At 39.3% G+C, this 23,556-nt stretch overlaps 1 protein-coding gene across 3 annotated transcripts in view; it reads right to left on the minus strand.

Annotated features, from left to right (window-relative positions):
• The window catches only part of ALDH1A2 (aldehyde dehydrogenase 1 family member A2), a 161,249-nt gene that overhangs the window by 30,765 nt on the left and 106,928 nt on the right, over window positions 1–23,556 (minus strand). For all 3 annotated transcript variants that reach the window (XM_029950725.1, XM_029950726.1, XM_029950723.1), the window contains 3 exons: window positions 21,470–21,531; window positions 19,357–19,485; window positions 19,117–19,230 (listed from right to left, as the gene is read on the minus strand). In XM_029950725.1, coding sequence (XP_029806585.1) covers window positions 19,117–19,230; window positions 19,357–19,485; window positions 21,470–21,531 — 305 coding nt within the window. The remainder of the gene's footprint in view (window positions 1–19,116; window positions 19,231–19,356; window positions 19,486–21,469; window positions 21,532–23,556) is intronic.

The following is a 23,556-nucleotide window of genomic DNA, read 5'->3' on the forward strand; positions in this document are numbered from 1 at the left end:
AACCTAATGGAGGACCAGGGGGAGGGGAAGAGGGAAAGAGAGTTGGGGAGAGAGAGGGACGCAAAACTTGAGAGACTACTGAATGCTGAAATTGAACTGAGAGTTGAAGGGGAAGAGGGAGGGGGGAAAAGAGGTGGTGGTGATGGTGGAGGGCACTTATGGGGAAGAGCACTGGGTGTTGTATGGAAACCAATCTGACAATAAACTATTTTAAAAAAAAGTTCCCAAGAATATTCTAATTTGCTTCTAGGGTTAAAAACTATGAGATGAAGGAATCTTTAAGGACATTTCTCCAATACTTGTCTCTAACCTTTCATCATTGGTTCTCTTTTCCAACTGTTCAACGTTATTGTTTATCAGACATATATCGTATGCTGCTTGTTCTCACAAACATCACTTTAATTAATCTTCATCCATTTCCGTAAGGCAAAATTACCCCCATTTTATAGTTGGGGGAAAATGTGACTCCGAGAGGTAAAGGAATGACTTGCTGACAGGCATCCCTTGCGAGGTGGAGCCAGGGCTGGGCTCAGAGTGCCTGCACCACACCTAGCATTCTTTCTGCCCCATCACAGCCGCCCTCCGTGGTTCTTCTCTTCTCCAGATGCTCTCCTGGGTATCAGGTCCCCTTTGCTCAGGGTAGAACTCTGACAGCTAAACGCACTACCCACAGCTAACAGATTCTAATTTTTTTTTTTGAGAGACAGAGACAGTACGAGCAGGGGAGGGTCAGGGAGAGAGGGAGACACAGAATCTGAAGCAGGCTCCAGGCTCTGCGCTAGCTGTCAGCAAAGAGCCTGACACGGGGCCTGAACCCACAAACCGTGAGATCATGACCTGAGCGCTTAACTGACTGAGCCACCCAGGCACCCAGCTAACAGATTCTAAGTCAACCGTCTGGGACACTTAGCCACCCTTTTAACTACATAGGACTCTCCCTTTATATTTTAGATGAATTAAAAAAGTCAAAATTTTGACTTTTTGTTTTCTTTGATAGGAAAATCATGGATGACTCAAGTTAACAGTACAATAGTTCCCACCAACCAGGTGAACTGAATAAAAGGATGGGCCTCATAGGACCTGCTCATTATCATCCAGAGCTCCAAGGAGAGAAACCCACTGCAGAATAAATAATCTCGGCTAGCGGGCAGAGGCCACCACATACTTCTCCTTTTTCTTCAGTACTCAAGTTTTGACTGAAGTATTAAGAAAAGGAAAAAAGATACTTTAAAGCCTGTACATCCAGGGGCTTTGACACATTCAACTGGTATTTTTGATTCAAATGCTGGACGGTTTACTAGTGGACTCCTACAGTCTTAGAAAGTGGCCCATGAGCTTTTTAAAAAAAAAAAACAACAGCCACAACTGTAGAAGGCCAACCCCCCCACCTCCAAAGAGGGACGCGGCTACAAGTGGAAAGAGCTGACCCAGTTCGTTACTTTAGGCGCAGTGAGGGTGTCTGCATCATGCAATATGACATTCATCTCACTTAGGAAGTGAAAGAGAACCCCAGCTGCGTAAATTAGAATCAGTGATAATACAGCTGTTAGCTACAAACATTTGTTTGGCACGAATCAATCTGGACTCTCCTGTAGTTTGCTTTGATGGTCTCTCTACTATCTTGTTGACTAATGATGAAATCATGGTTTGTTAATCTAACTGAATAAAGAAAACACCACACCAAGCAAAGTGCAAACTGCTTTCCTGTACTTTATTGAGGTTGTTTATTGACTCTGTGTTTATAAGAGCCCTTTTATATTCACTTATTAAATATTTACATGCATTGCTTATGTATTTAGCTGCATAAGGAGAAATTAATCCTGTCTTCCATCTGAGTAACTGTTTGTTTTTCAAAGGCCTTTTGCTAAAGTAAAATGGCAAGCAGCCACCTCAAATAAGCTTCTTGTTACTGTTGCAGACATTCTGTGATGTACCAGTAAGTCCCTTCTCCCCAGGGTAATCATGCCAGGAGCCATGTTCAAATCCACATTTAAGTGACATGTTCCATATGGAAGAATCTATATAATTTCCCAAGGAGCCTAAGAAGTTAAAAGAGAATAGATGGATAAAGAAGTAAAAACTGATGAAAGCAAGCTGAAAAGGGGCTTGGGAATTATGTGATCACTTGATTTGCCTGTAAAAAGTCTCTACCCACCACCATTAATATGGGGAATTATAAGTTGGCTTTCATACTCCAGACAAATGCTTTTCTCTCAGGCTTCCTACTGTCAGTGATATCACTCCAGAAAAGCAAGTAGAAGATACTCCAGAGGCCACAGGAGTGGTTCTCCTCTAAGTAAGTGCAAACCTCTCTAGAGAGAGAAATATCAAATACAGATTTTGTCAGAAAAATGTAGGGAAATTTACTTCATGCACACTGCAACAGGCTACCTCTTGTTGTGAGTATTCCCAAGAACAAAACACTTCACATGGCCACCTTCCACTTCATTCTCTTCCCCAAACTCGCCGCTCCTCTCAGGTCCCTCTATTGAATATCTTTGAAGATTACATATTTAGTTTTTAAGGCTCTATCTGTTAAGATGGAGAATTTCCTAAATTATATTATATAAAGCTACCGTAACCAAAATAGTGTGGTACTGGTGAAGAGACAGACACACAGATCAGTGGAGCAGAACAGCCTAGAAAGAGCCCCATACAAATATGCACAGCTGCAGCCTGAGAAAGGCACAATCTTCTGAAAAGGCCACCATCTTTTCAAGAAACGGTACTGAACTATTATTATCTACAAAGAACTTGGCTCCTCACTTTATAACATGCACAAAAACTAACTAAAGATAGACCGTAGACTTAAATGCTAAACACAAAAACATAAAATTTCTAGAAGGAAACATAAAAGAAAATCTTTGTGATATTACCTTAGTCACAAATTACTTAGGCATGACACCAAAAGCCTGATCTAAGAAATAAAAAAATAATGAATCAATAAACTGGATGCCATGAAAATTAAGAACTTCCACTCTGCAAAGGGCACTGTTGAGAGAATGAAGGGATAAACCACACACCAGGAGAAAATATGTGCAAGCACAATGGACTTGTATCCAGAATACACAAAAAAAATTTTAAATTCAACAGAACAAATAAACCAGTAAAAAAAATGGGCAAAGATTAAAACACACTTCACCAAAGAAGACATACAGATGACCAACACACACATCAAAAGATGCTCCCCATCCCTCATCATCAAGGAAATGCAAGTAAAAGCCACAAGGAGGTATCCCCTCATCTCTGTTAGGATGGCTACTATACAAAATACTGGAAATGACAAGTGGTAGCAAGGATGCGGAGAAAAAGAGAAACCTGAGGCACAACTGGTGGGAGTATAAATTGGTGCAACCATTATGAAAAACAGTATGGAGATTCCTAAAAAACTTAAAGACAGAACTACCATATGATCTGACAATCCCACTTCTGGGTATTCATCTGAAGAAAACAAACATACTAACTCGAAAAGGGATCTGCACCCACCCCCCCTTGGTGTTCACTGCAACATGATTTACAACAGCCAACGTATGGAAACAAGAGCCCATCAGTGGATGACTCGATAAAGAAACTGTGGTACATGTTAACAATGAAATATATATTTAGCCATAAAAAGGACTAAAATCTTGCCATTTGTGACAACATTGGATGAACCTCAAGGACATTAGGTTAAGTGAGATAAATTAGACAGAGAAAGAGAAATACTGTAGGAGCTCTCTTATAAGTGCAATCTAAAATAAACATATTATATATTTGTGTGTGTGTGTGTGTGTGTGTGTGTATAGACTTTTCCAGGACAGTAACTGTCAATATATATGCAATCCGTGTTTTAGCTACTCTGCTTCAGAAACTAACATTATAGTGAGAAGGGCCAGAATTCAAAAATGTTAAATGTGCAATGGAAATACCACATAAAATCAACTAGTCCTCTATATAAGCACACACAGGCATAAGTGATATGATCCTGGGAATAAGGAGAAAAGACCCCCAATGGATGCAACAAGCTCACCTATAAAATATTTTAATAAAAATCTTTAAAAATCTGAGTGAACACACTTTGAATTTTGCCACATGGTACATTATGTCAATCTAGCTCATGGTTTGGACCAATTACTAACTAATTTCAAATACTGTTAAGGATAATTGATATGTACAATGTCTAATTTCATTCCATAGACCAGAAGAATCATATAATAGGATCTTTCACAGACGTTCTCTTGTTTAATGCTCACAACTACTTGGAAAGTAGGTGTCACTCTCCCCATTTTATAAAAAACAGACTCAGAAAGCTAATGAATAACCAGGTGGAATTTGGCATTAATTACATACTTGTGAAATAAATCTGTAGCAAAATTTTCAAATAGGCTTCTATAATTTTAAAAAACTTTAAATGTGGTACATAGTCAAAAGTTCCCAAGATACACATATATTTTAAAAAACACTATGCTGAGATAATACTACTACATTTATTAGAATGGCTAAAAATAAAAAGACTGACCATACCAAATGCTGGTGAAGATGTAGGGGAGCTTAACCTACCATACAATCCAGCTATTCCATTCCTAGGTATTTATCCAAGAGTTAAGGAAACACACACACACACACACACACACACACACACACACGCACACACACACATGCATGCACAGAGTTGCACATGACATGCTCATAGGAACTTTTATTTGTAGCAGTCCCAACCCAGAAATAATTTAAATGTCCACCAACAGGTGAATGAACAAATCATGATATCACAAAATGGAATATGACTCAGCAACAAGGGATGAATTATTGAGACACACAACATGGACAGATTTCAAAATTACTATGTAAGAACAACCAGACAGAAGAGTATATACAGTGTGTTTCTATTTATATGAAATTCCAAAAAATGCAAACAATCTACAACGGATGGCAAAGAGCAGATCAGTGTCTGAGAATGGGAAGGGGTGGGGGTCAAGAGGAGACCACAGAGGGCCAGCAGGAGACTTCTGAGGCGATGGATGTATTTGCTCTCTGAACTGTGGTGGTGGCTCCAGAGGCAGATAAATATATCAAAACATATTAAGTTGTACATTAGGTATAATTTATTATACATCAATTATACCCCAAAAAGCTGTCAATAAAGATACACGAAACAACAAAAGTGTTACTTCCTTAGGGCACTTATGCCATACATCTATTTGTTGTCATTTGTGGATTGCTGGGGGAGGGAGGGAATTATATTGAATCTACTATTTAAAATATGATTTAATGGTTTTAATTGAAGTCAATGCCTTAGGAATAAGTTAATTAAATTTTAAAATAGAGCTTCACAGGAAAAGAGAAGTGACGAGAAAAAAAAGAAACTGAAAGGAAAGCAAAAGGTGGTGGAAATAAAGAACAGATCAGAGGACAAAAGAAGGAATTACGATTAGAACTAAAAAGAGGTGGGCACCTGGGAGGCTCAGTCAGTTAAACACCTGACTTCAGCTCAGTACATGATCTCACAGTTCGTGAGTTCAAGCCCCATATAAGTCTATTTTGGATCCTGTGTCCCTCTCTCTGTCCCTCTCCCCTGCACAAGTACTCTCTCTCTCTCCCTCTCTCTCAAAAAGAGGCAACGTTTAAGATAATAAATCTCAGTATGAAGCCACCATACTCACTACAGAAGTTGACCAGTTCTCATTTATCTGCACAGAAGGTAGAACACAATCATGATGCTAAGGCCTCACTGGGCAGATAAGGGAGGGGACTCAGGCAGCAGAAGCAGGGTCACAAAACTGAAGGGCACAACACGTCTGGGGGTCTGCGAGCAATCTGGGAAGGCTAGAGAAAGGGGAAGGTGTCGGGCTAGGTCATGAACTGACTTGTCTGTTACCTGGAAGAATGTTGGACATCCAGGTAGAGATGTCTACTATGCAGTTAGAAACAGAAGTCTCAAGCTCAAAAAAAGAGGTTAATAATTACAGTGAGCTATTTCAAGGAAATATTCTGACATACTGTGTTCACTCACTGGATTATTTCATATTGTTAAAAATTAAATCAACTAATTAAAGTTAGTACAGATGAAAAATCTTTTGTACTGATGGTCTTACGGGGAAGGAAAAGCTGGGAATGGGAAATGGTAGTTAATTTCCAAGTTCAGAAACCAACATTAATGACTGAAATGAAACTTGCACCTTCCCTTAGGAATAGTGCTTTCTTTTTTTTTTAATGTTTATTTATGTTTGAGAGCTCGCACGTGAAGAGTGCAGAAGCGGAGGAGAAGCAGAGAGAGGGGGACAGAGTATCTGAAGTGGGCTCCGTGCTGATGGCAGCAAGCCTGATGTGGGGCTCGAACTCATGAAGTGCAATATCATGACCTGAGCCGAAGTTGAAGTTGGATGCTCCACCAGCTGAGCCACGCAGGCACTCCAGGAATAGTGCTTTTATGCAGTAAGGGCTAAGTCAACAAAACTGCATGTAAGAAGAAAATGTGACCAGCTAGGCCTGAAGTGTCAACTCTTCCATGAATTGATCAGTTGATTCTCTGGTTTCTCTTGAGCAACCATTGCAGGGGGCACATGATGACGCCAGGCCTTGGGCTGACCCTAGAAAACCCTCTGGGGAACAGGCCTGAAGCACAGAAGAACCAGCAAAGAGAGGGAGGAGTAAGCCATCTTCCCTGCTTTGTGTGCCAGGGAAACCCCAAGGTCGTTTGTAAAACAAGGAGTGACTTAAGGGCGTCTTTACTTGTGTCTGGCACACAGTGGGGATCAAAATGCATACAGATGAGCGAGGAGTTGGTGTTCTAAGATTATCAAAGTCCTCTCTGGTAGGTGGCAAGCCCATCTACACCCTTTCGGGCTCCAGGGCTGCTCGGCACATGGGGAGCAGGAAGGAGAGAAATGTCGCTGCTACGCAGACTGAGAAGTGGCAGAGGAGTCTCTATGGTTCTTGTCCATGGAGGTGCAGCCTAGGCAGTAAGAGGAGTGTCAGCACTTCATGGGTGGAGGAGTTACAGCTTCTGGGAAATATAATCAAAGCAGAACTCTCGCCCCTGTGGTAACAGCACCCCTGTGTACAATGAGCGTTCTCCGCAATTACCAGTACTGCATAGTTGTGTGTTACGTGTGAGCTCTCGGGAAGGTTTGTAACTTCTAAATAAAATGCACACACTTTTTGTTGTTTTTCTTTTGAGAAGTTCACGGGTGAAAGCAATGCTTTGGACGTCCTTGCTGTGTTAAACCAATTTTGAATTCATCCCCGCCCCCCTTCAGGTGCTTAGAAGAGCCATCATCGCTGGAATGAATTACAGACAGAGCAGACATTGGGATTGGCCGCTGTCAGTTCGAACGAACATCTTACCTTGCACAGGTTAACCAACTCAGGGCTGTGGTTGTTTTCTTAAAAGTGCCTAGGGACATGCTTGGAATATGACTCAGCTAGTCAAATTATGTATCACCTAGTGATTCCTGAAAGTTAATGAACATAAGAATCACTAGAAAATGTTATTAAAATAAGAATTCCTGGACCTCATTTCCCAATGTTCTAACTTAGAAGCTCTTGGGTGGTGCCCAGGAACCTACATTTAAACAAGCGTCTCTGCCCTCCCCAGGGCCCCTCTGCATCCCTGCAGGTGAGGCAGTCCTTGAAGAACTACTGCACAACAACGGTAAGGGCAGCACACTTCACTGCAAAGAAATTCTCCCTGCACCAGATTTAGGTTCTGGCCAAACATAGACTGTCGAAGTGGCCCTTGATCTAGACCAGGAGCAGAATCATACTTGAGTTCCTTAACAGGTACCAAGTGTCCTCTTCCAGCACTGCTCTCTAAATCAACTAACTATGCCACTTAATGAGAAAACAGGATGCAAAATCAGTTTATCCAAGCAAGCACTTGAGTGATCTTTCAAAAAAGTAATATAGAACAGCAAACACACACACACAAAAACCCCATATTAGAAGACAAAAATATTTGTAAACTATTTATAAAAGCCCTAAAACAAACAAAAGGAAAGTGAAAACTGCCAGAATCCCGTCAGAATTCGTTTTTGACATATATTCTTCGTAAATGGAAGTTTCGGATTCTGCTAATATTTACTGAATTCTTAAAATGTGCCAAGCAACAGGACTGGAACTTTCAAATACATTATCTCCATTAATCCACAAATAAACACGTAAGGAGTTATTATTCATAGACCCTCTTAATAGATGAAGAAATGAAAGGTCAGAAAGACTAAATAATTTGCCAAAGGTCACACAGCAAGAGATGTGGGATTGGATCCGAGGTTAGTAGAATCCAGCCCCCTTCTCTTCTACCCCTTTCCCACAAAGTGTTCTATCAATTTCATTTAAAAATAATACAAGGGGCACCTAGATGGCTTAGTCGTTAAACATCTGACTTCAGCTCAGGTCATGATCTCATGGTTCGTGCGCTTGAGCCCTGCATCAGGCTCTGTGCTGACAGCTCTGAGCCTGGAGCCTGCTTCAGATTCTATGTCTCCCTCTCTGCCCCTCCCTATGAGTGCTCTGTCTCTGTCCCTCTTAAAAATAAACAATAATAAACATTTTTAATAAAAATAACAGAAAACTATGACAGCTAATATTTACTGCTTCTTCACTAAGAACTAGGCCTTGTCCTAAATATTTCACACATCCTCACTTAGCCTGTCCTCCTGGTCCATGGATTAGACACCATTGTCCCTTACCTTCAGGCAGGAATGTGAGGGCTGAAAGGATAAAATACTAACCCATACTGTGAACAAATCCACACCACCATTATAGAGGTTTAAATTATGTCTACTGTTCTGATATGGATCTGACAGATCTTATTTAATCTTGATTACTTTTAGTATGACTTGAAGACTGTGCTTGGAATTTATTATAGAAGGGATTTCTGCTTTTTGTTTTTTTTAAGAGGCCACGTGTGGTGTTGTGGTGCAGTGTTCTTTTAAGCTTTCATTTAGCAAAAGCAGAGGAGTACTTTTTTCCTTTAAGAGGTTCTAAATAAAGGACTGAAAGAAATTAAGTCGAGCTAAACTACATACATTCAATGAACTAAAATTCCTAAGCTAATGTAAAATTCTGTGAGGAGGTCTTCGTTATCATTAGACTGATTGGATCGATTACTAACCATTCGGCTTAGTTATTAACTTTGCTTATGATAAGCCACTGGAGAGCTTTGCAGACGGAAATTAACCTGGCCTGAAAACAGGTGAGAGTAATACAATCTAAGGAGTAGAAAGATGATTTATGAGAAATAGGTATGGGAGAAACCTAATATTTTACCTAGCTTTTGCACACTTTTGTGTCCTTTAAATATTAAATACTTCCATTAGGACACTGGGATTACGTGTTTAGCAGTCACTGAACATCTGGTGTCCAGCGCTGGCTCACTCTACCAAGTGTTCAGGGCACCACGAAATCAAACACACACCCCTTCTCAATGTGTCCCATCTGCCATGATGTAGTTTCTTAGTGCCTTTTTTCTTTTTGACCCCCATCTCTAGAAGGCTTTTCACTTCCAGAAGAGACTATGCAGGATACATACTGAATTAGTATAAAATCTACAGTTCTAGAGTTTAAATGCCTGTTAAAAGTTGAGCTGTTTGAAATGACAGGAAAACGAAAACTACATTTGCTTTTGAGGGGCAACAGTGAAACCTAATCTCCCATTCATGCCAGCAAAACGTGGAGGGAGTTTTTTGAAAGTGCTGGTCCTTAATATCAGGCTTGGGAAATGATCCTGAGAATTGAATGGATACCAGTATTTGTTGCTTATCTGCCAATATTAAGCAACACATTAGTCACAAGAGCCCCCACAGCTGGGGCTACCTTCCTACAAGTGCTTTTTGTATGATGGTCCCCGTATGACCATCTTCTTCAAAGAGAAAAGGAAGACAGACCTACATTTCTCCTGATTGTGGAGAAGATTGTGGAATTAAGATGCAGAATAATCTTTTTCTTAAATATTGTTATCTTTGAATGAAGTAGCTTCTCATTTAAATTTAAATATCTTGAATGAATGATAGTGTTATGGTGTACAGTAACATGATAGCTACACTTGTCAGCACAGCATAAACATAACCCTCACCTGTTATCTCTGAGAGTAAGCTTCCCCCGCCCTCAAATTCAGTCTTCCTTTTTGGGGCTAACAAATATTTACAATGCATGTTAACTACACATCAGATACTACTTGAGGTAGTAAGAAGACTGCTTATGATTGACTCTAAAGAGACTGCCACTCCAAAATCTGCATATATGGCCAGGAAGTGTCATCCAAAACTAAAGCTAAAAAAAGAATCAATACAAACGTGATAAGCAAGTGAGTTCACTCCAAAAGATCAACAATGAGTTACCTATGAGACCAGAATAATTTTAAAATATTCTATACCAAACACAGCAAGGACTTTTCCTGAATCAAAACACCTTTAGGGTTGTATTCTTTAGACTCTATGATTATGTCAGTTGAAGTAAATAAATTGATAACCTCATGGACTATAATATATTCAATTTGAGGCAATGGGAATGAGGATAAACTATGAGAATGAGTGATCTGCCTGAAATCTAAAGAAAGAAATCAAGGAACAGTATCAAATTAATCAAAAGATGCCACAGAGGCTTTTGCTTCTGGTCATAATGGAGTAGCTGTCACTGGACTTGTCCTCATACTGAAAACAACTAGAAAAGCGTGTGACACTGCTTTGTCAAAACTGGACACGAGGCAGTATGGGACTGTGATCCTAGAGATGAGAGAGACACCTACGGGAAAGCCTCTCTGCCAAGACTGTCTCAGCTGCAGCAGGGAATGGGGAGACCGACGGAGACGGTGGTGTCTCACTAGGTTGATGATGAAGACCAGAGTATAGAGAGACTTTGGTGGCTGAAATGTGAGGGGCTTAGTACCAGAGGGAGAGAATGAGGTGCAGAAATCTGAATCTTGAGTTCTGGCTGAATGCTAAGCTGGGAATACCTAGGGTGAGACTCCATGAGACTGGATAAAGAAGGAAGATCAGGTCCTCTGTATGCTGAATAATTCCCAGAGCTCACACAGGGCTGGGAGACATTGGACTTCAGACCAGCCAGAGTAGAACGACCTTGCTGAACACCAGGAGCATGCAGCAGAAACTCCAGAAAGGTCTCAATTTAATAATCTTAGTTAATTTTAGTATTTAGTAAAAGATAAACTAGTCCCAACAAAGCTTCAAAATTAAGTGTCAAAAGGGTCAGGCTGTCCTGCAAGAGACTTAACAATTTGTCAAAGAGGGGAAAAAAAGCCAACGCTCTTTTAAAAAAGACAACAAAATCCACATGGTAACAATCCTTTCAAAAATTACCAGCCATGTCCAACAAACAGTGCTGGGAAAACTAGATGGTGACATGCAGGAGAAGGAAACTGGACCACTCTCTTCCACCATACACAAAAATAAATTCAAAATGGGTTAAAGACCTAAACATGAGACAGGAAACCATCAAAATTCTAGAGGAGAATACAGGAAGCAACCTCTTTCACCTTGGCCAGAGCAACTTCTTACTAGACACATCACTGGAGGCAACGGAAACAAAAGCAAACATGAATTACTGGGATTTCATCAAGATAAAAAGCTTCTGCACAGTGAAGGAAACAATCAACAGAACTAAAAGGCAGTCTATGGAATGGGAGAATATATTTGCAAATGACATATCTGATAAAGATTTAGTATCCAAAATCTATGAAGAATTTATTAAACTCAACATCCAAAAAACAAATAATCCAGTTAAGAAATGGGCAGAAGACATGAATAGACACTTTTCCAAACAATTATCTATATGGCTAAGAGACACATGAAAAGATGCTCAAGATGACTTATCATCAGGGAAATACAAATCAAACCATGATGAGATACCACCTCACACCTGTCACACAGGCTAAAATTAACACAAGAAACATCAGGTGTTGGAAAGGATGCAGAGAAAAAGGAACCCTCTTGCACTGTTGGTGGGAATGCAAACTGGTGCAGCCACTCTGGAGAACAGTATGGAGGTTTCTCAGAAAGTTAAAAATAGAACTACCATACTACTCAGCAATTGCACTATTAGGTATTTACCCAAAGGATACACAAAAATACGGATCCAAAGGGGTACATGCACTTCAACGTTTACAAGAGCATTATCAACAATTGCCAACCTATGGAGAAAGCTCAACTGTCCATCAACTGATGGATGGATAAAGCAGATGTGGTATATATAAATATATATACAATGGAATATTAATCAGCTATCAAAAAGAATGAAATCTTACCATTTGCAATGATGTGGATGTAGCTAGAATGTATTAGGCTAAGTGAAATAAAAGTCAGTCAGGGAAAGACAAATACCCTATGATTTCACTCATATATGGAATTTAAGAAATAAACAGATGAACATAAGGGAAAGTGGGGTGAAAAAAAGAGGAAAGAAGGAAACAAACCACAAGAGATTCTTAATAATAGAGAACAAACTGAGGGTTGAAGGAGGGAGGTGAGTGTTCACTGTGATGAACACCGTGTTGTTAAGTGATGAGTCACTGAATTCTCCCCTGAAACGCATACTGCACTGCATGTTAACTAAAACTTAAATTTAAAAATAATAAATAAAACGCTATGGCAATAAATAAAGGGATCACATGTTTAAATATTAAAAAATTAGCACTCATGAGCAAAGGAATATATATATTTCAAGAAAATCAATATATATTAAAAAATGGTTGAAATTTTCCAAATTTGGTATAAACTATAAACTTATAAATCAATCTATAAAGTCACAGATACAAAAATTTTCAATGAGCCTCAATTAGGAAAAAAAGACAAAGAAAAGTACACAAAGAAAAGTACAAATTATTGAAAACTAGTGAAAAGAGAGTATCTTAAAAGCATCCAGAGAAAAACATTATGTACAGTAAAACGAAGATCATGACTGCTAACTTATCAGAAAATATGTCAGAAATGTTTAAAGCATTGAAAGTAATAAAACAAAATAAAAATGGTCAAATCAGGTTTCTAGATTCAGAAAAAGTCATTAAAAAATGAAAACAAAAGCCAAGAGAATCTGTCACTAACAGAGCTGCACGCTACGAAATGTTATAGAAAGATGGTAACCCAGAAGGAAAATGCTCTTGGAAAGAAATCTGGGCCTGCACCAAAAAAAGGCACCCAGAAATGCCAGGTTTGTGAGTAAATGTACAGTAATTCTGTTTTCTCACTTAAAATTTTATTTAAAGATAGTTGAACTATCAAAGAGAGTGTATAAAGTATGTAGTAGTAAATTATAGGACACAACATAAAGGATGGGATGAGAAGTGAGTTCTGTTGTACAGTCAGTACATTATATATCAAGTAACAATGCTCTTTAATGATAGACTATGATGAAGATACATATTATACTTACTAAAGCAACCACTTTAAAAGCAGGTATAGCTGATAATCCAAAACAGAAGAAAAAATGGAGCACTCACTTCCTCCAATAGAAGGCAGGAAAAGGAGGAAAAAGGAACAACAACAACAAAAACCAGCAGGGGCAAGTACAAAACAAAAGTCAGGATCAGAAACTGACACCACAGCACATCAGTAATCCTTTTATACTAAACAACAACAACAAAACCCAACCCAAGAGAGTACATATTGTGTTTCTCCATTTATATAAAATTCTAGAAGGGGCAAAAATATAAAAAGGATCAGTGGTTGCCTGGGGCCAAGGGTGATACCCACAGAGAGACAGCAAGAATCTTTCCAGAGTCTGGAAACGTTCTGTATCTTGATTGGGGCGATGATTGGATGACAGTTTGTGCATCTGGCACTTAAACGGGTGTATTTATTGTATATACATTATACTGCAGCCAAGTTTTTTAAAAAGTTGAAAAAAACCTTAAATGGCAACACAGAGATTCGAACCCATGCAGCCCAGAAACAAGTGCTTACGTTCTTGATTTCACTAGGCCACTTCTTGCCCAGCATGAGCGATTAGGTCACGCATCAATTTAATTTTCTGATACATAATGTTGTGACTTTAAAAATCTTGTATGACTGACAGATAAATGAAAAAATTTGCCTGATGTCCCGAGAGAAGTCAATCTTGCACAGAAAGCACGTGCCCTCAATATAATACACACAGATAATGTAATGCCAGTCAAAATTTCAGTGAGAGTTTTGAGGAGGAGAACAAAGTGTTTAGAAAATCGATTTGAGGGGCACCTGGGTGGCTCAGTCAGTTAAGCCTCCGACTTCAGCTCAGGTCATCATCTCACAGTTTGTGAGTTCGAGTCCTATGTAAGCACAGAGCCTGGAGCCTGCTTCACAATCTGTGTCTCTTTCTTTCTCTCTGCTGCTCCCCAGCTTGCTTGCCCTCTCTCAAAAAATAAATTAAAATTTTTTTTTAAAAGATGTGAAATTTTATCTGAAAGAATGGGTAAAAATAGCTAAGAGGTTTTGAAAAACCAAGTAAGAGGGTATCTTGCCTGCCATATTACAACATCTTTTAAAACTTTGTAATTAAAGGAATCTGGTACTAATGAAAAAAACAGACAAAATTTTGAGTCCTAAAACACAAACATGTATATATGGAAATTTATCATATAATGTTAATGTAGCACTCAAATTAGCTGTCAAAGGATAGATTATTTAATAACACTCATAAAAAAAACAGTCAACATCACTGATCATCAGGGAACTACAAATTAAAAGTACAATGAGATATCACCTCACTCCTGTCAGAATAACCAAATCAACTACACAAGAAACAAGTATTGGTGAGGATGTGGAGAAACGGTAACCCTCTTGCAGTGTTGGTAGAAATGCAAACTGGTGCAGCCACTCTGGAAAAGAGTATGGAGTTTCCTAAAAAAGCTAAAAATAAAACTGCCCTATGATCCAGCAATCACACTAAATTATCCGAATAATACAAAAATACTAATTCAAAGGGATACTTTCACCCCTATGTTTATAGTAGCATTATCTACAATAGCCAAATTATGGAAAAAGCCAGTGTCCATCAACTGATGAATAGAAAAACAAGAATAGGGGATATTATTTGTATGTATATATGTATAGGTATGTATGTATAATGGAATGTTACTCAGGCATAAAAAAGAATGAAATCTTGCCATTAGCAACAGCATAGATGGAGCTAGAGAGTATTATGCCAAGCAAAATGAGTCAGAGAAAGACAAATACTGTATGATTTCACTCATCTGTGGAATGTAAGAAACAAAACACATGAGCAAAGGGGAAGAAAAGAGAGAGGCAAATCAAGAAAGAGACTCTTGGAGGTGCCTGAGTGGCACAGTTGGTTAAGCATCCAATTCTTGGTTTCAGCTCAAGTAGTAATCTCAGGGTTATGAGATCAAGCCCCACCTCAGGCTCTGTGCTGAATGTGGAGTCTGCTTGAGATTCTTTCTCTCCCTCTCTCTGCCCCTCTCTTGCTCATACTCTTTCTCTCTAAAAAAAAAAAAAAACACAACAAAAAAGAAATAGACTCTTATAGAGAACAAACTGATGGTTGCCAGAGGGGTGAGCAGAAAGATGGGTTAAATAAGTGATGGGGATTCAGGAGTGCACTTGCTGTAATGAGCCCGGTGCTGTGTGGAGGAGCTGAATCACTAAATTGTACACCTTAAACTAATATTACACTGTATGTTAACTGGAATTTAAAAACTTAAAAAAACAAAAAATACACAAACTCATGTCTCACCATTGATTACATATGCAAATAAATTCCAACCGAATTTAAGATTTAAATAGAAACAAAACTATAAAGGCCCTGAAAGAAAATATTAAAGATCATTTGTATACTCTTTTTTTTAATTTTTAAATGTTTATTTTTGAGAGACAGACATAGCATGAACTGGGGAAAGGCAGAGAGAGGAGACACAGAATCTGAAGCAGGCTCCAGGCTCTGAGCTGTCAGCACAGAGCCTGATGCAGGGCTTGAACTCACAAACTGCGAGATCATGACCTGAGAAGAAGTCAGACACTCAACTGACTGAGCCACTCAAGCACCCCCTCATTTGTATAATCTTACAAAGGTTTCTTTAAAGACAGCAGGAAACCCAGAAGCCACGAAAAGAATGAAAGATATGACTACAGACAAATTAAAAATTTGTGCATGGCAAATAATTCTATTTAAAAAAATAATAAAAGCAAAGAACTGAGAACATCTGCAAGTCCTACAAGGAACAAAAGATCAGCATACATAATATATAGAGAGAGCCTATAAATACAAACATAACTCTAATGCATTTTTGGTAAAAAGCAAATTAAAGCATAAACATCCTTTTATTTTATAATTTCACTTCTAAACTGTATCCAGTAGAATGTCTAATGTGTGTATGAACAAAGTTTCTCTTAGATCTCCAAAGATTTTCATTTCAGTGGTCTGTGTAATAGGGGGAAAAAGTGAAAAAAAAAAAACCCTAAAAAACTCTGAAATGTACATTGGCAAGGATTAGTTAAGCAATGATACACTGACGCAAGAGTATTCTATGCAGCTATTAGAATCAGTGGAGATCTAGGAGTACTGACATACAAGGTGCTAGATCTCATTTTATATATTATGATCTCATTTTTATTCAAAAATATTACAGGGGCCTGGAATATAACTCAGTAAGTAACTCAGTCAGTTAAGTATCCAACTCTTGATTTCAGCTCAGGGAATGACCTCAGGATTTGTGAGTTTAAGCCTTGATGGTGCAGAGCCTACCTCTGCCCCTCCCCACCGCCAAAATAAAAGAAACCTAAAAAAATATATTATACTAGTAGAAAGCCCTTAACTGACTCAATCAGGACCACTGATCCGTTAAGATAAAAAGAGATTAAAGCAGAGGAAGGTTCTTAAGTACTTCATTTCAATTCATTCTCTGGTTTTCGATATAGAACTAAGAACTTTAATTATGGGTTCACCTGTCATTTCTGTTGAAATCATACCCCTAAAATACTGTTTAAGGTTTCTGGTTTCAGTTTTTTTAAGGTGGAGTGAAAGGGTGCCTAAATGGGTCAGTAGGTTAAGCATCTGACATCAGCTCGGGTCATGATCTCACAAGTTGTGGGTTCGAGCCCTGCGTCAGGCTCTGTACTGACAGCTCAGAGCTCTACTCCTCCCCTGCTTGTACTCTATTCATTTTTGAGAGAGAGAGACAAACACTAAAAAACATTTTTTTAAAAAAGTAGAATGAAGACTAGGGCGTCTGGGTGGCTCAGTCAGTTAAGTGTCTGACTTGGTCTCAGGTCACGATCTCGTGGTTCCTGGGTTTGAGCCCTGTGTCAGGCCCTGTGCTGACTGCTCAGAGCCTGCAGCCTGTTTCAGACTCTCCCTCACTCTCTGCCCCTCCCCCACTCATGCCCCCTGCCTCTCCAAAAACAAACATTAAAAAAATTGTTTTTTTTAAAGTGAAGACTTAAAAATACTTGCACAACAATGTAGGTGCACATTCTATCTAGCTTTATATTCCCCCCAACTTTTTATAATTGTCTTCCCCACTCCTAGCTGACTGCAGTTTCTAAGGCAACTCTTAGCAAATCTTTTCAAGACACTAGACTTTGTTTAAATAGGAACTATAGTTCCCTTTCACACTCACGTTTTGGTTTATTTAGTTCATTAAAATTGCAAATTACTATAATGAGGTACAACTAGAATAAAAGGTTTGGAAAACAAGATTAACTTCTTACAAGCATAAAACTCAAGAATCTAACTATAAATTAATACTCAGGTTTATTAACCAATCTCTTATGGAACTTTTCTCACATGAGTCAACTGAACCAAGTATTATTAAATGCACTGATATAATCAAGCCCCTAGGACTGTGCCATCCAGTGTGGTAGTCACTAGCCACATGTGGCTCATAAAGTGGCTAGATCAAGTTGAGATGTGCTCTAAATATAAAATATGTGCCAGATTTTAAGGATTTCATACTGCAAAGAGAATGCAAAATACTGTGAAAATGATTTTTTATATTGATCATAAACTGAAATGAGTATTTTGGATACACTACATTAAATAAAATACATTATCAAAATTAATTTCACTTATTTAAAAATTGTTCAATGTGTAAATTTTTCATTACAAATGTTGCTCTCATTGTATGCGTTAGGTAGCATACTACTCCTTGAGACCTGCAAACATTCTCTGTTCAAAGGTGATGTCATCTGTGAAGTTATACTTGAAACAATGAATCAGACTCTTTATCACCTCGGTTACCTGAATCCAAGACATTTGGAGTAATATTTTATAAAAAATTTTTCTAAGCAGACTTATGACTCTATATCAAGGGTCAATAACTATGGCCCCTGAGCCAAACTTGGCCTCCTGCCTACTTTAATATAGCCTGCAAACTAAAAACGGTTTTTGTATTTTTAAACGGTTGGGGGCAGGAATCAAAAGAAGATTAATATTTTGGGATGTGTAAAAATTATACAAAATTCAAATTTCAGTATCTATAAATAAAGCTTTATGGGCCCGTGGCCACGCTCAGCTTATTCATTTCCTCTGGCTGCTTCGTGCTTTACAAGGGCAGAGTGGAGTAGTCGTGACAGAAACTCTATCACGTGCAAGGTCTACCACATTTATTGGCTAACCTTTTCCAAGAGAAGTTTGCTGACCCCTGCTCTTTCACCATCCCTATGGCTCGTGGACACAGTTACAGTTACCAACAGCACTTACAGGATCTGGTGAAATAATGAGGTGTTTCCATTTTAATCTCAACTGGAGATTAGATTTCCAGCTTCTTAACCTGCTTCTGCCATTAATAATCCTGACTCCAAAAAGTGGTTAGAGTCCCAGCTTCCGGAACAGATTTTGTTTGTTTCTTTTTGCCTCTGGTAAGTGTTCCTTTTATTTCAAAATAGAATAGGGTTCCCCACCCCTCCCAGGACAGGTTTACAAAGATGGCATCACACACACACACGCGCGCGTGCACACATACACACACAAACTACTCAGAGATCTGCAGCATCAAAAGGTCAACGCACAACTTGACTTTGACATTTGTGAGCATTCTAGCTATGATACATACCATTGGTGCCCCTCTGAGGGCCTGGGTACTCACTGCTCTTTGGGGGTCCGGCCTGTAGATAACATACCGAGTTTTCTTACAAACCCTGGACTCATGTGCAGGACTGTTCCTGGACCCATGGCTTCTCAGGTACCTACCTCAGTTGACCCTGTGAACGCAATCTTGTCTATGCCAATGTGAGAAGCTATCGCTGCCCCAGCCGTTGGCCCATATCCTGGCAAAATATTGATGACTCCCGGCGGAAAGCCAGCCTAACAAAACAGAATTGGAGGAAACGTGGCTTGTGAAAGCTGACGCAGCACATTAAATCAGCTATGCTCCGGTAGGCCCCAACGACAAGGGGAGTGGGAGCCACTCCTAAGGCTGGTTTCTCTTACCTCCTTGATGAGGGCTCCCATGTAGAGCGCACTGAGTGGTGTTTGTTCTGCTGGTTTAATAACTACTGTATTGCCACAGCAAAGAGCTGGAGCAATTTTCCAAGCAAACATCAGCAGGGGGAAGTTCCACTGAAAGGAAGAAACTCAAGGTTGATAAATGAAAAAATATTCCTCTACTGCTTTGTTTTCAAGCTGTGACTGCACCGATTTCTCAGACAAGGCCTCAACATAAATCTTGTCCCACCACCAACTATCAATGTTTGGATATTTTAATTACTTCGTTAAGAAGAGAACAGGACTGACCTGGAAAAGCTCTCCTTTTCTCTGTCGGGCAAATTACTATTTCCCAACTATCCAACTACCAAAAGAAATCTCATGGCGAAAAGGGAGTCTTTATTTTTTCTTTGTTTTATTTGGCTTTTTGTTGTTATTTTATGTTCTGAGGATAGGATTTGGGCTCCAGTGAGTGCCTGCATTTGTGATATACACCAGGAACTCCAGACTGCCTTGAGAGCTCCTCGGTATCAAAGAGTGAGACGAGAAAACTCCAGCTGTGAATTGTGTTTAAGTTAACACGTATTTCAAGGTAGTGGCTTTTCTTTACATACATGTGTCATCGCAAAACATACACAAAAGAAAGCACATCTACTGATGAGGATGCAACAATTGTCACTTGTCCCCTTTCTATTGCAAAATAAAACAGGGGCTGAAAAATATATGTCGAGTATCTGAATTGGGGGCCCAAAAGGACTTAAATGGATTTTAAAAGCTATTAAGCTTGTATTGTCATAAGCACAGGGATGAACCTCAGTACTATCAGGTGTCACTGATAATTTCATTAAGAAAGAAAACAGGAATCCTGGTCCCCTGGCTTCAGCCCTTGACCACAGTGTGTTTCTGCCTGAAGCGTCTCAGCTGCCCCCCTTGAGAGATTCCCACTGGCCCTGGCAAGCTAGCAAAAATATACAAGTGTCTTGCCTTCACCAAACACCCAATTTCTTTTCCCCTTGGTTGTTTATAAACTTGGGAGTCCACAGTGATGTTTTAATTCCATCTACAGTATATAAATCTTGGAGTGTGGTAATTGAGCCAGAGCTGGCTGACAAGTGGCTCTTGTCCTGTCAGTGAAAGCTGGAGCCCAAGAGTGTGGGGAAGGGCAAGGCGAGCAGATCTGAGTTCCTGCATCTGAGGTGACAGACCTCATCCCTGTTCTGATGCAAGTGGGATTACTCTGGGTGGTATAGGAGCAGCAGAACTTACACCAGCCTCTCATTTTCTATTCTATTTTCTAATCAATTTCACAGAAACCCGCAGTGTGCAGATCATTTTAAAAAGCAAGAATACCTCTCAAAAATCTCTGGCTCCCAAAGCCAAAGAGTACCTTCTCCTTTATTTTGAAAAGAGAAAATTTCTTGTCTATGCTCTAAGAGTTTAATTTGAGCCTCCCTGAAATCCTTGCCAGAATGATTACTAGTACTGTTGGAAGAAGATTCGATGATGTTTTGTACAGTGCCAAGGCTGTGTATGAGAGAGAGAGGGAAAAAAAGACAATGTTTAATGTTCCAATCCAAACACTAAGCACTACATCTATTTCCCTTTACAAGACATACAACAGCCCGGCATGGTTTCAATTATGACCGTGACGTTAACTGTACGGCTGTGTCTTCTGTACAGTCTTCTATCTATATTCTTGTGAAAAGAAACAGTGGGAAAGAATGGAATTAAAAGACCATATAAAACAATATGCCTGGAAAGAGGGTGAGTCATAGTTCTAAAAAATAAACAAGCAAATATAGCAAAGCATTAATTTTCCATAAGCAGGATGGACATCCATAACCAAGGGCAGGTTATTAATACACTGGGCTTGGCTTTGCTTATTTTAATCATGAGAATTCCATGGCTTGAGAACTCAACTCCTGGTAACGGAGCCGAAACCCTATTAACCTGTTCAAATAAGCATTTGCAGGGAGGCTGTTAAAGATATGTCAACAACATGAGCTCAGTTTTTTCCCCCAGTAATGGAAAGCACACCTCCTGAGGTCCATGTTTTATGTATCTCTAAGAGAACGGGTTCAAATGAAAATAAATATGAGGCGTGAGGAGATACACTCACCGGGATGATCTGTCCACACACTCCTATGGGTTCGTGTCTTGTAAAGGTAAAATAATCTCCATCTGAAAGAAATGAGCAGGATCACTACCAGAGAATTCGGGTTAGAAGAAAACAGCGTAGAGGGAAAATTTGGGTGGCAATAACAAAATCAGAAATAAAGTTGAGAAAACATCCTACTCAATCATATAGGAAAGCTGTTAGCAGAGCTTATGGCCTGGCCTAGGGTGGCACCAGACATGGCTCCTGGGATCCTGATGAGGGAACCTCAAAGGCAAAATGATGGACAAGTTTAGGACACTAGAAGCCGTCTTCTGAGGAGGTGTGGGGAGGGAAGCTGGGAACTGAAAAATAGTAAGCTCTAAATTTTGTGTTAAGTATTAAAATAACACTTAAATGGGGGCGCCTGGGTGCTTCAGATGGTTGAGCGTCCAACTGTTGCAATCGGCTCAGGTCATGATCTCGCAGTTTTGTGGATTCGAGCCTTGTGTCTGACTCTGCGCTGGCAGCCCAAGGCCTGCTTGGGATTGATTCCCTCTCTCTCCCTGTCTTTCTGGCCCTCCCTTGCTTACACTGTCTCTCTCTTAAAATAAATAAATGAAACTTTTTACACAACTAAAAAAAATGATACCTAAATGTAAAAGAGTTCTTTAAAAGCTGAGGTATCTCAACATTTTAAATAACTTTCTGCACTATGTATTTAAAAAAACTAAGTAAAATGCTACTGGCTAAATTTAAAATGGTAGGCAACTAGAAAAGGTGAGTAGTAAAAGTAAGGTCTTTTTTAGAACTCAATCCAGGCATCAAAACGTACCTTCTGGGCACTGGGGGAAGCCAGACATGTCAGGCCTCTTTCAAAAAGTCAAAAGTTGGCTTCCAAGAAAATTCCATCAAAAACCCAAAGCCTCTGCCTTCAAATTAGCCATGGAAATGAAGACGATTTAATAACCTTATTTTCCCTATAGGAGCAATAGGCAAATTGGAATAATTACCCAGGAAATCCAAACCAAATTTTTCTTTAGAGAAATGTCATTATGTTTATCTGAATTATTTCAAATGGCTAATTGAAATAACTGGAGAACGGCTTGCTTTTAGCATATGGCTCTTCAAGGCCAGTACTGAACAATGTCTGTTTTTCTCTCACCTGTTAACCCTGTGGCCACTTCCCTCATATTTGTTTTCTAGCTCAAAAGCTGATCCCAGGGAAAGCGAAGACCCTCAGTTACTACTCCTGCAGGGCCCTGTCATTAAAGACGAAGTAGGGACAGGAGTGTGTGGGTTGGGGGAAGAGAAAGGATGTGATGTTTACCATGGTCTCTCAACATAACTAAACCACTCACAGTGTTCACACATAATTGTTTTAAATACAAAATTATGCATTTTAAAATAATTCAAGGTCTCTCTCTCCCCTAAACCTCTTTTCCCTGAATCCACAGCTATCCATTGCTATTGCATCTTTTCATAGGACTTTTTTCACATGCAAATATATGGAATGTCCTTTTATTTCTCCCCTGCCTTTTAAAAAATGTCATATTACTCACAATCTTCTCTATTTTTCCTCACGTTTTTTCATGTATAGCTTACATATCTTTTCAACTGCTGAATACTATCCCACTGACTCCATGCATAATGGTACTGCTGTCAATGGTCCTGAGGGGCACAGAGACGGCTTTCCTCACAGACTAACAGAAATAATGCGTTAAACAGAGTCCTTTATATGATCTTTGCATATCTGGAGGATTGCATGGTTAAAGTGTATATGCACTTTACATTTTGATAAATAGTGCCAAATCACCCTTCAGAAAAGTCACAGTTTTTAAAAAAATTTAAATATTTGAGAGAGAGAGAGAGAGAGAGAACACAAGCAAGGGAGGGGCAGACAGAGACATACACAGAATCCGAAGCAGGCTCCAGGGTCTGAGCTATCAGCACAGAGCCTGACACGGGGCCCCTGAGCTGAAGTCAGACACTTAACCTACCGAGCCACCCAGGCGCCCCCTCACATATATTCTTTACAAAAGTGCAAATTACTACCCTTCTTCAACTTATCATCTCTGAAAAGGTTTTTTTTTCTTTTTTTTTTAATATCG

The sequence above is a fragment of the Suricata suricatta genome, chromosome 9 (genome assembly GCF_006229205.1).
Source record: "Suricata suricatta isolate VVHF042 chromosome 9, meerkat_22Aug2017_6uvM2_HiC, whole genome shotgun sequence".
Classification (NCBI taxonomy): Eukaryota; Metazoa; Chordata; class Mammalia; order Carnivora; family Herpestidae; genus Suricata; species Suricata suricatta.